Source organism: Heterocephalus glaber, unplaced genomic scaffold (genome assembly GCF_053883595.1).
Source record: "Heterocephalus glaber isolate CG9 unplaced genomic scaffold, H.glaber_assembly_v1.0 deba00001504, whole genome shotgun sequence".
Classification (NCBI taxonomy): domain Eukaryota; kingdom Metazoa; phylum Chordata; class Mammalia; order Rodentia; family Bathyergidae; genus Heterocephalus; species Heterocephalus glaber.
Window position 1 is genome coordinate 73,918,009 of NW_028258324.1, and position 16,396 is coordinate 73,934,404.

At 44.1% G+C, this 16,396-nt stretch overlaps 1 protein-coding gene across 5 annotated transcripts; it reads right to left on the reverse strand.

Annotated features, from left to right (window-relative positions):
* Window positions 1-723: 723 nt before the first annotated feature.
* On the reverse strand, window positions 724-16,158 carry Znf660 (zinc finger protein 660). 5 transcript variants are annotated; one of them, XM_021257434.2, is made up of 3 exons: window positions 15,896-16,158; window positions 12,928-13,035; window positions 724-5,683 (listed from the first exon to the last, which is right to left on the reverse strand). In XM_021257434.2, exon 3 carries the CDS (start codon window positions 5,504-5,506, stop codon window positions 4,517-4,519), a length of 990 nt encoding a protein of 329 aa, XP_021113093.1. In that variant the 5' UTR covers window positions 5,507-5,683; window positions 12,928-13,035; window positions 15,896-16,158; the 3' UTR covers window positions 724-4,516. The 5 variants fall into 5 exon arrangements, with proteins under 5 accessions (XP_021113093.1, XP_004835124.1, XP_021113101.1 ...); XM_004835067.3 differs by lacking the exon at window positions 15,896-16,158 and adding an exon at window positions 15,039-15,190; XM_021257442.2 differs by lacking the exon at window positions 15,896-16,158 and adding an exon at window positions 14,654-15,000.
* Window positions 16,159-16,396: the final 238 nt, after the last annotated feature.

Sequence of the window (16,396 nt, forward strand, 5' to 3'; positions counted from 1 at the left end):
TTACTGGGAATTCATCAGAGCCTGTGATAATCTGGTGTGGGGTGGGAAGGAGGGAAGCTATCCTCCACTCTCATATATATATGAGGTCATGACTTTTCTTTTTTAGTACTGGCGATTGAACTCAGGGCTTTCACACTGAGCTACTTTTTACTTTGAGGCAGGTTCTTGCTAAATTGCCCAGGGTGAGCTCAAACTTGTGACCCTCCTGCATCAGCCTCCCGGAGTGCTGGTATTACAAATAGATGTGCATCACCACACCTGGCCTATAACTTGAATATACTCTGCTATCGATAGGCCCAAAAGTGGTAGATCTAAGAAAAAAAATAAACGCTAAGTAGTAGTAACAATGTAACCGAGGCCCTAAGATTTTTTTCCCCTTTCAGGTACTGCAAAAATAATGGTTGCTACGCAAGTGGAGGGCATATTTTGAAATACTAATATTATTTGAGTCAGATACTAAGGCTGGCTTTTGCTTTTTACCTGAAGATTCCCTTTGTGCTCTGCACCAGGATTGCCACTGCCCACCTGATTTGTGTATGGCTGTGGGGCAATGGCTCTACCCTTCCAACGCTTCTCATTTATGTAAGTATGAAAATAACAAACTTCACCCTGAAAGAAGTCATAATCACGTCTTCATTCTAAAAACAGCTCCTTAAAGGAAAGCCAGACTGACCTGTTTTCTTCTCCCTCTGAACAAAGAAGAATAATCTTAAACCCCAGTAATATTTTTAAGAACAGCAGGTTTATTGGAGGAAGTATCACTATTTTTTGTAAAAACAATTTTATTACACCAGTTTTATAATATTAGAGGTGATTAACAACAGTCTGGTGACTACCATCTAACAATAAAAGCGCCCTTTTTTACTTACACAGAATGGAAAAGGTAAACAGTCTGTCACTGAGGATACAGAGCTGCAGTGAATTTAATCTTACAGGATTTAGACACAACACAATTACTCCTCTACTTAATGCTCTTTTTGGTTTCAATTTCTCCCAAGACCTAACACGGTACACACCATGTATGAAGAAAAATCTCTCAAGGAGACACCACTTTCCTCTCTAAGCAGGTTTGCCTGCCATAGTTCTTTTAGTCAAGGCTATATAAGACTTCATTTTCTCCTCAAGTGGGAACATACATACTTTCATTTTACGCAGGGCAATTCTACACGACCAGGGTGTCTGTAAAGTATTTCCTCTTCATCTTCCGCAGGGATATTCAGAGTGAAAAACATCAATGAAGAGTACATAGGAAACCAGTAGATAACAAAAACAGGTGGGTAATGCTCAAGTTTCATGAGATAGATTTCAAGAGAGCTTGGTTTCTGATGGAGAACAAAAGAAAGGGGATTAATGACACAAAAATTAGCAACCAAGGGATTGTGGAGAAAGCACTGCTCTTAAGTTAGGATTCCACAGAACAAGAAGTGAAGAAAACACCATTGGAGACAGCCCCCACTTCAGAGTACTACGAAAGGGCTTGAAAGGAGGGTCAGCACTGCATGGTTAACATATTTACAACAGGATTATAATTTAGAAGTCTTGCTACCAGGTGGCTTAAACCATCGATGGTATATGTACGACTGTCCCATCAGGTGGTTTTTTATTAATTATACTGGTGAAAATATCAATAAAAGTGATTAGATCTGTTTGTATCACCAGTGGTACAAGCTGCCTAATGGGACAGTTGTGCATGTACCACTGGTGGTTCAAGCTGATGGTAACATGTTAAACTCCAAGGTTAACAGCTGGCAGTCCGGGCGGACTCCTGGAGGAAGGTGGTGACCAGTGCCAATCACATAGCAGAACATTTACCTTGAGGTTACAGGGACCTCTTACTATCATTTCCTCCTGCACCTCAAGGCATGCATTGGCCTAGAAGATGAGTGAGGGCTTGGAGGGACCATAACCCTAGCATTCTTAGCGCAACAAATGTGACAATCTCCTGCATTAAGATCTCTGCATATAAGGTGACAGGATATCCTTCCTAGAAGACATTTAAAGATCAGAGTCTTTTCAGATGAAAAAGAAAGCCTATGTGAAGAAATAATTTCAGGCTCTATGACACAGTGATGAGATAACAGTAACACAGTGGCCAGAGAGTATCTGCTCAGCAATACAGGATGATACCACTTAGTGATCAACAGTCCTGGAAGCAACACATCTCTTCCCGTCCCCCCAAACTGTGCCTTGAATAATTATGCAGAGGAATGGTAATATCAAAAAGTTATATGCAAACCACTATTCTACCAAAATAGGACAAAGCCAAACAATCCTTTTCACAAAAGTATATAAAGCTTTCACTTCTTTCTTTGCTGTAACTAGAGGGAAGAGTACATAACACTTAAAACTAAATGATGAGATATACAAATAGGTTGTAAATCTGAGATTTACAGCGTCTTCCTAATGAAACCATGGTCAAGTAACTGTTCAGGTACAATCACTTTTAATAGAGGTAGCTACCCAGGAGAGCCCTAACTGGCCTCATACAGAATCACCATGGTGGGCAGAGGCACTTTGGTATAATGAAGAAAGCATGAACTTCAAAGTCAGATCATAGCTCATGTCCTGGCCCCAGCCACTGACTGCCAGTCACCTAATCTCACCGAGACTCAATTTTCTTATACAAATAGAAGGGTTAAATGAGATAACATACTCTCAGTAACTCTGAAACAATGAATTGCTACATGCATAATGCAAAGAGGACTGGATTTAAGGACTGTAAACCAAGAGGAATGGCTAAGAATGGAGAGACACTTAGTGCTAAGCAGATTTTGAGCTATGGACTTAAATGTTCTGATACTAGTTGAAGATGGGCTAAGGCCTTCCTGGAGGGCCAGCCACAGAGGTGGGAGAAGCTGGGGAGCATCTATAGCATCGACTGCTCAACACTCTTCCCTCCTATCTTTTGGGAAAGACTTTTTTCTCAATGATGAAAGATAGGAATGAGATGAGGAAGCCTCAGCTCTTCATCAATCCTAACTTTGAGGGAGTTGTGTAAAGGAAAGCAGCTTGCAGCTAAGGCCATCATCTTCTGACACTGCCATCAGATCACAAAAGTTGGAAGTTTGAGGAACTGCTAAGTTGCCAAACCAAACTTGGAACTGGTTCCTTCTAGACTTCCTCCTAATGGAATAGTCAGTGTCCTTAAGGGTAAAGCAATTACTCCTTGGTATCTCACTCATTATACCTGAAAATATCCTGAATGCTACCTTTGGCACAACTTCTTCTGAATCCCTCTTCCTCTAAAGTGTTGAGAAATATTTTGCCATGTCTTATATTTGAGCTTATGATGTACCATATGCCAGGGTTGCTGTGAGGTAGATAATTATTCCCCTTTGACAGAAAAAGCTGAGGCTCACCAGCAGTTTAGTGACTTGTCCTAAACTGACAAGCTACAAGTGGGGAGACTTGAGATTGGAACACAGATCTGTCCAACTCCATGGTCTATACTTTTACCTACCAAGCTCTACCTACAACACGAAGGCCCACTCTTCTACATTTTACTTAATGGTAACTAACTTTTTCAGGTTTTTGCACCTACAATTATTTCAATTTCCTAAGGACACATTCCCCCCCCAAGTTGTCTAGATATATACTGAAAAGATAGAGCTTAGGTAGTTCTCCATCATTTACAGATCTTTCTACTACTGAAAGAAAGATGCTCTAGATTTTGGCTGTGTTCTTTTAACACAACAGAAAGTATATACTTTGTGGACAACTTTAAAGTCAATTTAAAACTGCAAAAGACAAAGGACTGGTATTGATGGTTTTACTAACATGGAAGAGGTTCTAAAAGAAATTGACTTGGACCTGGGTCCACTCCTAAGTATTAGGCTTAAACCCAAGACCTTCAACTCTATACACTGAGACCCTTTTCTAACACTGTTTAATGAAAATGAGTGCGAGCTCATTGCATTTAAAAAATACCATACTTTTACCCTGAATATAAAAGTTGAACATTCTCACTGTAGAAAATCTAGAAAGCATAGAAAACTATACAGAAGAAAATAGAAACCATCTATAATACTGTCACCCAGAGGTAATCATCATTAATATTTTGGCTTAGTTTACTTCTTTGCCCTTTTTTCTTAGGCATAATTTTAAAAAACTGGATATTTCATTGTGTTTATCTTTCACTTAATCCAGACATTTCTCTATATCATTATATATATTTTTTGAGATGGGAGTCTCACTATAGTGGCCAGGCTAGCTTCAAACTTATAAGCCTTCTACCTCAGCCTCCAGAGTAGCCCAGCTTAATTATTCTCTGAAAATGTTTACAGTGCTGCAGAACCACTACCTGGATAGAACACCATCCATTTAACCCTGCACTGTTGAAAATCTAGGTTTTTCTCTTTCAGTTATATATGAAAGAACATTCTTTTAGAATATCCCTTTTGTTAACCTCGTCTATTATTTTTTCTATATGGATTCTTGGAAGTAGAATGAAGGTTACTGATACTACTTGCTTTTCAGAAAAGTAGTAATTAGCCCTATTACCAACAATATTTATTATTTATGAGGTTTCTTTCTCATTATGTTTTCTTTGATGCTGAATAAGCTGTGAGCTGTAACGATAGGCTTTCCCACATTCACTACACTTATAGGGTTTCTCCTTAGTGTGAGTTCTCAAATGTAGAATAACTTGAGAAGTCTGCCTGAAAGTTTTCCCACATTCATTGCATTTATAAGGTTTCTCTCCAGTGTGGACTCTCAGGTGATCAATGAGGTTTCGATTAGAAGTAAAGGCTTTCCCACACTCATTACATTTGTAAGGTTTCTCTCTACGATGAAGTCTCTGGTGTTCATGAAGGGTCTTACTTAAGATGAAAGCTTTTCCACACTCATCGCATTCAAAGGGCTTCTCCCCAGTGTGAATTCTCTGATGGTCCATTATCTTTGTATTAGAACCACATGTCTTCCCACATTCCTTACATTTGTAAACTTTCTTTCCTTTGTGCATTCTCTGATGTTGAGTGAGGTTTGAACTCCGGCTAAAGGCTTTCCCACACTCAGTACAAGTGTAGGGCTTCTCCCCAGTGTGAACTCTGTGGTGAGAAATGAGCCCTGAGCTCCGGCTAAAGGCTTTCCCGCACTCCTTACATTCATACATCTTCTCCCCACTGTGGATTCCCTGGTGCCGGATGAGGTGGGACTTTCCGCTGAAGGATTTCCCACATTCACTACACGTGTAGGGCTTCAGTCCAGTGTGGATTCTGCGGTGAACCACAAGGTTGGAACTATGACTGAAGGCTTTCCCACACTCCTTGCACTTATATGGTTTCTCTCCGGTGTGGATTCGCTCATGCACTGTGAGGTTGGCGCTCTGACTGAAGGCTTTCCCACACTCAGTGCATACATATTGTTTCTTCTCAGCTACAACTCTCTCATTTGTTGCGGGCTCATCGCACCGACTATCATCTTTTTCAGATTCTTGGTCACTGATAGCAGTGTGTGTTTTGCTGTCCTTAACTGTCTTGTGTTTGAAGCTTCTTGTCTTTCTCATTTTCTCATGCTTGGAGCATTCCAATGGTCTCTCTAGTCTTCTTCCTTTCAGGGAGCTTTTGAGAATGTGACCTCCTTAGCAACACTTCTGTAGGATTCTCTTGAGAGTACAACGTAATTCAAATTTTTCAAGAATGATGCTTTGGAATCAACTCCTCCTCAGACCCAGTTTCACCATCTGACAGGAGAAACAGAAATTAATCATGTTTTCTGTGCTAGGGGAAGGAGAATTATCCATGGACAACTAGTTGTGGTAGACCATGGGGTATTTTATGGAAGGTTCAAAGGCAGAGGAACTGATCAGAAAGATGAAAAAAGTCAAGTCAGACATAAAGGCCAAAGTAAAGGATTATGGAAAGCCAGGGGCTGATAGGGGTCCAACAGGTTCACCCTCAGAAAAAGCACTAAACTATAAAATCCACCCTGGATTCTTCCTGGTCCCCTCCCAGAATTGGAGCTATAGCACTCCTAATGTTAAGTTCAATTATAATATGGTTCCGCCAGAAAGAAAATTGAATGATTCTTAGATCAGGATCTGAAATGACTAATCTTTAGATGAGTTTGGCTTTTAGTTCTTGCTGACTTCTATCCTTAGTATTACTGAGAGTGGCTTGCACATAATAGGCACTCAAACATTGTTTTATAGGGGTCAGGGATTTAGCTCAGTGGCAACACACCTGCCTCGCAAGTACAAGGTCCTGAGTTCGATCCCTGGCACAGCAAAAAAAAAAAATTGTTTTATAGGATAGCAACTGGGATTCTCTCTTAGGGTGTGACTAAGTTCATCTGTTGGTATAGTGGCGAAGCCCAACCGACCTCCATTGCTGCTTGACAAAGTTCCAGCTGGGGGAAAGAAAGGGTGGAACACATCATACCCTCATGTTTTATTTTTTCTTGCCATAATGTTTATAATTGTTACTCTGATTACAGGAGTCATTGTGTTTGTGACTAACAACAAACTCTCCATGAGACACATTGGTAATGATATATTGAAATCTGATCTGGCTCACAAGTCCCAAATTCTAGTTTCTCTTAGTTCTATTGCCACATCCACTTCTAAAGAAACCTCTCCTAAAACCCCCTCTGTTTCCCCACTACTATAACTCCCCCTCTTATTGTTGACATTCTACTTACTAAAGGGGTCTTACAAAAAGATTGGAAAGACAGACTTTACGTGAAAGAAATAGTGAGAAATGAAAAATAGAAAGAATGTTAAGACAGGTAAATGCATTAAGGAGACAAGTTACTCAATATTTCTCAAAGTGCTGTAAATATCTCCTGCTTATGGACTATGAACCCAAATGACATTTAGGTAAGATGAATAGAGGTAAAGTAAAATAGAGAGCTAATAGCAAACTATATTAACCATTGTGCAGTTTCTCAAGGGCCAGCTGGCGACAACAAGTTTGACACTTAATTGATTAAATCTCGCTTGAACCCCCGCTGATATAAAGATTTTGATTAAGTTACTTTCTGTTCTGTTTAGGTGTGGGTAAATAAGGGGACAATTGTAATTTTTAAGTATGTATTCATGATGTTCAATGAAATGAAACAGCTTAGAGGAACTGTACCTTGTTTAACAAAAAATAACCTTTACTTCAATAGAAATTGCTAAGGCAACTTAAAATGTAAACATGTTCCGCCCAATGCCTCCCAGCTATTGCTTAAAGAGCTAAAAATAAATCAGACCCTGAGACTTCTCAGAGGGAACCTGAACATTGCTTGAGAAGGTTCTTTTCTCATCGGCCGGCCCAGGACATCTCCCCTTCCTACCCTACATCGACATCGACTGCAGCTGGCCTGCGGCAGTATAGGTCTATGTTTTAGACCCCAGGCTACATCTTTGTATTTAAGGGCTGTTTGATAAATGATAACATAATTCTGTCAGTGTAGAAGCCTAGTCACACCACAGCCTGCATTACAAGCCGCTCTGTAGTTGGTACCAACTTCATGTGCCAGTTCACCCACCTGTCTGTTTTCAGAATGCTGCCACTCTCATGGACTGCGTCTACTGGGTGAAGGTGAGAGGCTACGTAGGGGAAGAGAGTTAGCTAACGCGTGACAGGAAACTCTCACAGGACCTTCACTGGCATCACAGTAACCTACCTAAGAATGGCAAAGAGTGAGAGTAGGGACAGTACAACCAAGAGGGGCTCAGACTTGAAACCACCTATCAGGCATGAACAGGAACTTCCCAACTGGCTTCCTCATGGAACTCTGCACATATAGGGACCCTCAAGTCTAGAAGGAGGTGACTTATCAAAAACCCAAAGGTGCAGACTGGATGGCACATGCGTATAATCTGAGCACTCCAGGCTGAAGCAGAAAGATCAAGTTCAAGCCCAGCTTGGGCAACTCAGTGAGACCGTGTCTTGAAATAAATAAAATAGAGAAAGGGATATAGTTCATTACAAATGCCCTGACTTCCCCAGTTCTACGACAATGACAACAACGATGATGACAATGACAATGATGACATAGGTAACTCCATAATAACACGTGACTAATTTTCTTTTTACCATTTTCCTTGCCAGACTTATCCACATACATAATGTTGCATTATTAAATGTACAGTAGAAACTATTTGGCATTCTACTTCTTCCACTTAACTCCACTGGTAAATAAAAACTGTATATATATATGGTAAACAATATAATGTCTTGATTTATGCATACACTGTGAAATGTTAAGTCAAGACAATTAGCATATTCATTATCTCTCACACGTAACCATTTTTTTGTGGAAAACATTTCAAAATCTCTCAGCATTTCCAAGGGTATAATATATACTGTTACTAACTATAATTAACATTTTATACAATAGACATCCTCAACTTATTCCTCTAGGCCATATGAAATTTTTTATCCTTTGATCAGTGTCTCCCCAACCCACCCACTTAATTTTCGATAATATTTTTCCACATTATTTAATCTTCAGATGATAATTTAACATGTATATAATATGCCACTAATGAATTCATTGTAAGTTACCTACCTACCATTCTGTTAGCCTTAGATTTCTGCTGTTCCGTAAGGTTCAGGCACTATTTAAAATGTCATAATCTCATTATACATATAAAGTTTTCTTCCTATTGTCATGTATTCCTAGGATAGACGGCTCACAAGTGAGTTAAGAGTCAGAAGGAATGAAATTTTTCTGCAGTGCTGCCTGCTCCTTTCAAAAGGGTCTGATCAATTTCCATCATCTCTGATGATGGAAAATGCCCTGATAAGCTGTCTGAAGGAGGGACATACCCAGTAGTAATGCTCAAGGACAGCAAAAACAGAGCTTTCAAGGCTGGAGTTCACCTCTGAAGTGCAGCGTGCTAACTGAGGCACGGGCAATGCTCAAGTGAGGAGGGTGGACCTGGGCAGGGGCCTGAGCTCACTCCAACACATCTGCTGCTGCCTCTTCTAAGCAGAGGGGTTAAAGCAGGTGGAGGGAACTTGGCAAGAGGCAGGGACCTGCAGAGCAGAGCGATACCAGGGAGCTCATCTCACTAGAGTTCTGAGAAAGCTGATGGCTCTGCTTTCCTCTTCCACTTCTAATCTCTGAAACTTCTCTTTTCTTCATATATTCTTAAACTAGTAATTACTTACAATCCTATTCTATACATATTACTAATCTGGGTCTAACAGAGGGAAATTTAAGAGACCACTGTGATGGACTATCTCTCCAAACTTTCTCTGTCAAAGCTCTGACCTCAAAAGTGACTCTATTTGGAGATAGAGGCTTTGGGAGCCAAGTAAGATTTAAAGAAGGTGGGGCCTGATCCAAAAGCATTACATAGTTTCCTTACAAGAAATACTTCCTGCCCCTGCAGAGGCAAGAAAGGCCATGTGAAATCACAGCAAGAAGGTCGCCATCCACAAGGCAGGATATGAGCCTGACAGAAACCCAAGTGCTCACTTATTCTGAGACTTCAAGCCTTTGGAACCATGAGAAAATGTTTGAGCTATCCAGCCTCTGTTGTTTGCCATGGTGCCCCAAGCAAACTAAGGCAAGAGTGAAATAGCGTACCCACCTCTAAGGAGCTTACAATGGATAATGTAACAAGAGAGTAAGTTACAAATTTACAAATTACCCAAGTGGGAGAGGAAGGAAAAGAGGTAAGAAAAGGAGCAGTTACTGGGGCTTGGAATGCTGGAGCATTTAAAGGCAGAAGCAGCCAGGTGTGATGGCGCACATTGGTAATCCCAGCGCTCTGAGAGGCCGAGGCATGAGGATAGCAGGTTTGATTACAGCCTAGGCAACCTGGCAAGACCCTGAAGACCCTGTTTAAAAAAAAGAACTGGATATGGAGCACAGTGCAAAGGCCCTTGGTTCAATCCCCAGCACCACCATAAAAAACAAATATTTTTTTCTCAGAAGGAAGGTGGCATAGTTGTACTCACAAGTAAGTAGGAGATCACACTATAATGTAAGCCTTAGGCTGGCAAGGTTTTGTCCATTTTATTCACTACTCCATTTCTAGCATTTAGAACAGCTCCAGGCACTTAGCAAGCACTCACAATGTTTATATTGTTCAAGAGCAAATGAGCACCTGAAGTGAATCCTGCCAGAACGCTAAAGTTACAAGACAAAGAAAAAAACATATATAATTTGATAGTCAATAGGAAGCAAGTTCTAAAGAGAAGAATAAAATCTATTTCTCCACCCTATCAAGGGTGATCAACAAGTTGTGTAAATATTTAAAATTTTAAAATGCTTAAATTTAAAAAATACACTGCCACTTTAGGACTAAAAGGTATAATCAATATTGGGAAATGGAAAGAAAATGTTCAAATGGGAAGGGCAACAAGGGAGGAGGGAGGGGGAAAGGAAGGAACAAAAAAAGTGAAAAGAGAAGGAAAAAATGGAAACAAAGCTTTTATACATAGGAAAGGATGAGGGCTTGAGGGGAGGGGGAATGGCAAAAAAGAGGCGGGATGTACCATGTAGAGGTGCAAATTCCCATTATGTATCCCTAAAATGTACCAATAAATGTTTTGCTATAAAAAAAGATGAAACATGAATTAAAAGTATTTCCAACACAGAAAAAAGACACATTGCCATGAATCCTCTTCACAATCCTCCCCCTGCTTTGCTCACATTTATTCATCACTCTTTCCACTTTCTGAGGCAGTTTTGGAAATCCTTCAAGAGTGTCCTTGTGAGGTGTGATCACAAATATTGTGAATACTGCTCAGGTAGGAGGTAGCTAAGGAAAAGACTGGAGAGAGAATGGAGAGCTGGCCCTCTCGAGCTTGCTTTCTGGGCTAGATATGAAGTATAAAGTAACCAAGGAAACATTTATAAAGAAGGGAGGGGCACCCTGAAGCCTGGTTTCTGGGCTGGATCTACTTTCTGAGTTAAACATTAGCCCAGGACCAGGATGCCCAGGTCTAAACATAATGGGAAAAAGTGACCAGGAGACTTAACTTGTACACAGTAAGTCCCAGGCTTGTGCCCTTGGCCAACTCTAATCCTAATTACCATGTCACTGACTATGCAGATCTGACATCCCAGTGGACTCTGGATGCCAGATGGTTCCTATCAGATCAACCCGTCTATGCCACCCCAAACCCTAGGGCTTAAAATCCCCAACACCAAGACCTTCAGTGCTGTGAGCTCTTCTCACTGGCTGGCTCCGATCCTGTGGGGTGGATCTTGTCTTTTTTCTTTCAAATAAATCTCTGATCTTACTGCTATTCCTAGGTGTCCTACTCAATTCTTTGTTTAGAACATCAAGAACCTGAGCAAGTCCCCTCAACCTGATAACACTGCTGCTGAGGGCCAATGAACAGAAAGGGGGCCTAGTAAAAATAACACCTGTCTTCATCTACATCATTCACTGGATCTGGCACTGTGTGACTTCTGACTCTTCCTCAAAGTCAAAATGACCACGAAAGGGAAACATTTTCAATCAACTCAGGACACTGAGGCAGCCGCAACAGCATAACGAAAGATACTCATGAAAGAGGACTCCAGAACTGCTTCACAAAGTGGCAAGAACGATAGGATGAGTGTGCTGGGAGTGATGGGAAATATTCTAAGGGGGAGTACTGTCAACGTTTCTTTTACTGTAATACATTTTGTAAAATGTAAACAACAACTGTAGTATTTTTTGATCATAGGTCATATGGTCTTTTCTCCACCTTGCTCTCCTCATTCGTCCCCTTCCCTGGCACTTGTTAATACAGTTTGCCGAGCATTACTGTTCATTTCCCTGAATTCCCATATTTCCGTCCCCTCTGCCACCTCTCACAATATTCATGTTTCTCTCAGTTTTATAAAGTGGAAAGCAGAGAAAGGCAGCTGGGGTACCCCACCCAATGGAGAGGGGGAAAAGGGAAAGATTCCATGAGGTGCTGCTTAGGAATACAGTAATCATGTATCTCGGCTCTCCAAGACCAGTGGTGGCTTGAAACTGTACCTCAATATCATATTTTATAATTCCTTCCTTAACTCACAAAAATATCCCAGTTTGGACATAAACTTTGCACATATCCAAAACTGAAATTAGGATGAGAATACTTTAGGAAGATTAGCTCACATGGATTAGAAAGAGAATGAAGGAAGGAAAATGAATTAGGTGCAAACTTTAAGAATGTGGTATTGATATCCATTGGAGGGCCTGGCACTTTGTAGATGACAAATAAATATTTGTTGAATGAATGAACAATGAATAAAATAGCAAGACCCTAGTCCTAGATAATGACAGAAGAGAGAACAATGAAATCCAGCTATGCTGAGACACCATCCATATACATCAGACTGGATCTGGAGGATGACTGATGGAAACAATCCAAGGACATGAGACCTCATCTGGTAACCAGAATGGTAGTGTCACTAAGGAAGATGGGAACAGGGGAAAGCACTTTAGACAAGGGGAAGAGGAATGTATCAGGAATACCAAGTTGAGCATAAGACAGAGGACATCATGAAAACATATAAGCTTACCAAGACAGGGATGTGGGTTGGAAGGGGCAGGTGGAGAAAAAGAAATGCATAGGGTGGCTCAGGGTGTTTCTATAGGACGAAGCAGAACTACAAGATCAGGGAAGGCTAGTTTGAGGGGAAAGGACCTAACTTTAGGCTGCTTCCTGGCTGAACCGATGTGAAATTCCCTCAGAAGTCCAGGAAGAATTCCCAGGCCCTGAGGAGTAGGGTCTTGGGGATGGTAGCAAGAGTCAGGAAAGATAAGGCCATGGGCCAGTGGGACACGGACGGTGTCTAGAAAACCGTACCATAAACTCGGGTAGCTAGAGAATGGATGAGCAGCAATGAGGCCTAACAGGTCTGACCCACGAATCCCTGAGGCTGGGAGCTAGATAAGTGTTCTGACCCCAGGACCACCTCCCATCTCAGGGTGCAAGGAACACACAAAGTGCAGAGTCCCGTTCCCAGAAACAGTGAGAGCAAGAGTGTGAGAGACTTTACCGAGGCAAGCTGTATGCCTTTAATCTCCAGTGCCATTTGTTTTGGTCCCTCTGAGCAAGGGTCACATGGTCTTTGGTCATTAACTGAGTGAAGAATAGGAGGAAACACCTGAAATAAATTCAAGATACAGATCAGTGAAATGTGAAAATTGAAAAAAAACTCCAGCAACAAGAAATATGAAAATATGAACAGTTCTTATCTCATGTATAACACAAGGACTAACACCATAATGAAAAAAGCTAATACATTTAACTATATAACATTTTCTGTACTTCAAAAAAATCTGTAATATAAATAAGAGTTTATCTTAAATGAGAATTGCTTGTGTGCATGTCTGTGCCCCTCCTCCTTTCAGGGACAAATTAATCCCTAAGCCCACAGAGGGCAGAGCTCGTGAGATTGGCCTGTGGGCACCACACAGTGCTTGGCACAAAGAGGGTTCACAGGGTTCAAGATTCTCTACCAAAGAGTGCACACAGGATGGTAAGAGGTGAATCCACCACCTATCACCACCATGTCGTCATTCTGGGCTTCATATGGTTTGACGCACACCATGACAGAGTATTTGCACTCTTGTCAGTTCTATCTCAACACAGTCACCTAAGGGCCTAAATTCTTTAAGAAACTGATCAGCCCCAGTCCCCAGATGTTCTCTGAATGCCAGAGCTGGAAGGACCTCCCAAACTACCTAGTCACATCCAAACGTAGAGATGGGGACACTAAAAGCTGAGGCGAGCTGGGACTACACCCAACCTCAAATTCCACTCCATTACTCTCTCCCATCATCCCAAATGAGATCCAGAGGTCCCCCTCCCACTTCCAGGCTTTTCTCCTGTTTGATAAATAATCACTGAGAAATGCTCTCTTTCAATCCTGGTCCACACATTCCTTAGGAAGGTTTTCTGTCCCTGTCAGTCTGCCTCTCAAATGCTCAGGAGAGAAGGGAGTGACTCACCCTCACTCCTATACACAGCAGCTGCTCACCAAAGATCTGGCCAGCATGGACCCCACTGACACCCTGCCCACCCCCCCGCCCCCCCGCCCCCGTGGGCTCAGTGGGGAAGTTCCCAATGTGTCTCCAATCACTGTAAACACAAACTATGGAATCCTCATCAGGCAGGGCGGCACCTATCTGAAACCCCATCACTCAGGAGGCTGAGGCAGAAGAATCGTAAGCTCAAGACCAGCCTGGACTACACAGTGAGTTACACCAGTTCAGGCTGAACTATGTAGTGAGACTTTGTCTCAAAAAACCCCCCCAAAAATGAGTTCTCTGAGACCTCAACTCCAAGTGGACAGTCTGGGCATGTCTCATCCTTGGGTACCCCCCTTTCCGGTAGAATAGAGTGATGATTCCCATCTTAGAGATATGGAAATGAGGTTCCCAGGGACTGAATGACTCGTCTTGAGATCAGTTGACACGTGACAAGCCTTCTGTGTCCCAACGAAATTCTCATTCTAACACATCAAAGCTGCTTCTTTTCAAAAGCCTCCATATTCTCCTGTAACTATAAAATGCATTCCAAGAGGAATTTCTCTGCAGTCCAGCTTTCGAGAAAGTTAGCAGAATGTGGAAGAGTGGGGAACTTAGCTAGGTGTCTTTGAAGAGACAGGAAGAAATAAATCCTTAAAGGCTTGACACTATAAGACACAAGCAGAAAAACAGGGTGGTTTTTTTTGATCACCCATTTTTTTAGCTATTAGGTGCTCATGCTCTGCCTCCAACCTTCAAGCCAGTTGCCTTTCTTCTTTCCCAGAACACAATTCCGCCTGATACAAACTGTATCCCCGGGACCTATAACACCCCTGGGCAGATGCTCAGGGAATATTTGCTGTGTGAATAAATGAATGGTAGCGCCCCTGGGTCCGCACTGAGTCGGGGCGGGAGTCCCGGGGAGCCGCCTGGGCGTCGAGCGAGGGCGGGCGGCACCGTCCCCACCCGGCCGCAGCGAGGAGCAGGGGCCCGGACCGAGACAAAGGGAGAGAGGGGCGCCCGACCCCTGGGCTCCGCGCCGCCTCAGCGCCGGCAGCTGCGGAAGAACCTGGCTCCGTCCTGCACTCCGCGCGCCCTCTACCCCGACCGCCCGGCCCTCGCGCAGCTAAACGCTCACCGCGAGCGCCACCAGCGCGTCTCGGAATGGGGCGGAGAAGGAACTGCGTCTGCGACGCCCACTGAGCCCTCTCGCGACTCCGGCCCCTCTAGGCACCGGGAGGCTCCGCGTCTCAGTGCCCCCCAGGCCGGGGTCCTCCGGTTGCCTAGCACGCTGCGCATTGTCCCGAGACCCTTTGGCCCCGCCTCCCGCCCAGCCTATGCCCTAGCACTGGACGGGAGGACCAGAGAATTGGAGAGCTCAGCCAATAAGAAGAGAGCGCTGGAAAGGGGGGCGCCAGCGGGGCCGGGCTAGGGCGGAAGAGGGAACGCTTGTGCGGGCGGCCGCGCCGGGCTCCTCGCGCCTTGATCCCTTGAGGCCACCCGGTCACCGGCCCCGCGGCTGGCTGAGAAGTGGCCTGCGCTTCCACCCGGGCCTTTCAGCCTCAGAGCCGGGACTGGCTGTTTATGGGCGACAGGTGAAAGGACGTCGGGGGGCTTGCGGACAAGGTGACCCGAACTTACAGTGAATGTTTACATTTAAACAAAATATTATAGTCAAAGACACATTGCTGCGAGCCCTCCCTCCCGATACCCCAGCTTCCAGCACACTCATCCCGTCATCTTGCCACTCAGGCAGTTCTGGAGGCTGAGGCAGGAGGATCACAAGTTTAGGCCTCGTCTGGGCAGATTAGCGATTTATGGAGACCTTATCTCAAAGTAAAACGTCTTTAAACAGGGCTGGGCGTGTAGCTCAGGGTGACGGCCTGGGTTCGGTGCCCAGCGCCTCCCCCGAAGCTACTGCAGTGGTAGAAGAGGAATGATGGTAGCGAGGCCTAGCTTGGGAGCCGGCGCTGTGAAAAGGACGCGCACACTTACCTCGGGGTCCGGGGTGCGTCAGCCGGAGCGAGCGGCCTGGGGTGGTCCGGGGCAGGGAAACGGCCTGAAGGGCCCAGGCCTGCGGGGAAGGGTCAGTAGTTTGGATGCGTTTGCGGTCAGTGGCTTCGGAAAGTTGGAGGGATGCACACGTTCCTGAGAGGGTGTCGCGGGCAGCTGGGATAGGGGCCCGGGCTCAGCGGAGAGAGCGGAAGGCGTCGCCGTGCACGACCGGGCCGGGTCGCCCAGGGCCGGGGACCAGGCTCGACCCCGGGTGGACGCAGCTGCAGCCCGCGCTCTTGCTGCTCAGACCCCTGCGCGGCCCGGAGCTCCTGGAGCAGCGGCCAGGCCGCCCTTCCCGGAGGCGGTGCCGCCCAGAGCCGCCCGATTCCAGGGCTGGCCCCGGAGCTTCTGGCAGATTGGCTGTGGTTTGATAATAGGGGAAGTAATTGTAACCCAACCTGCTAGATGTCAGACACACCGAGTTCCCCGAAAGAGGGGAGT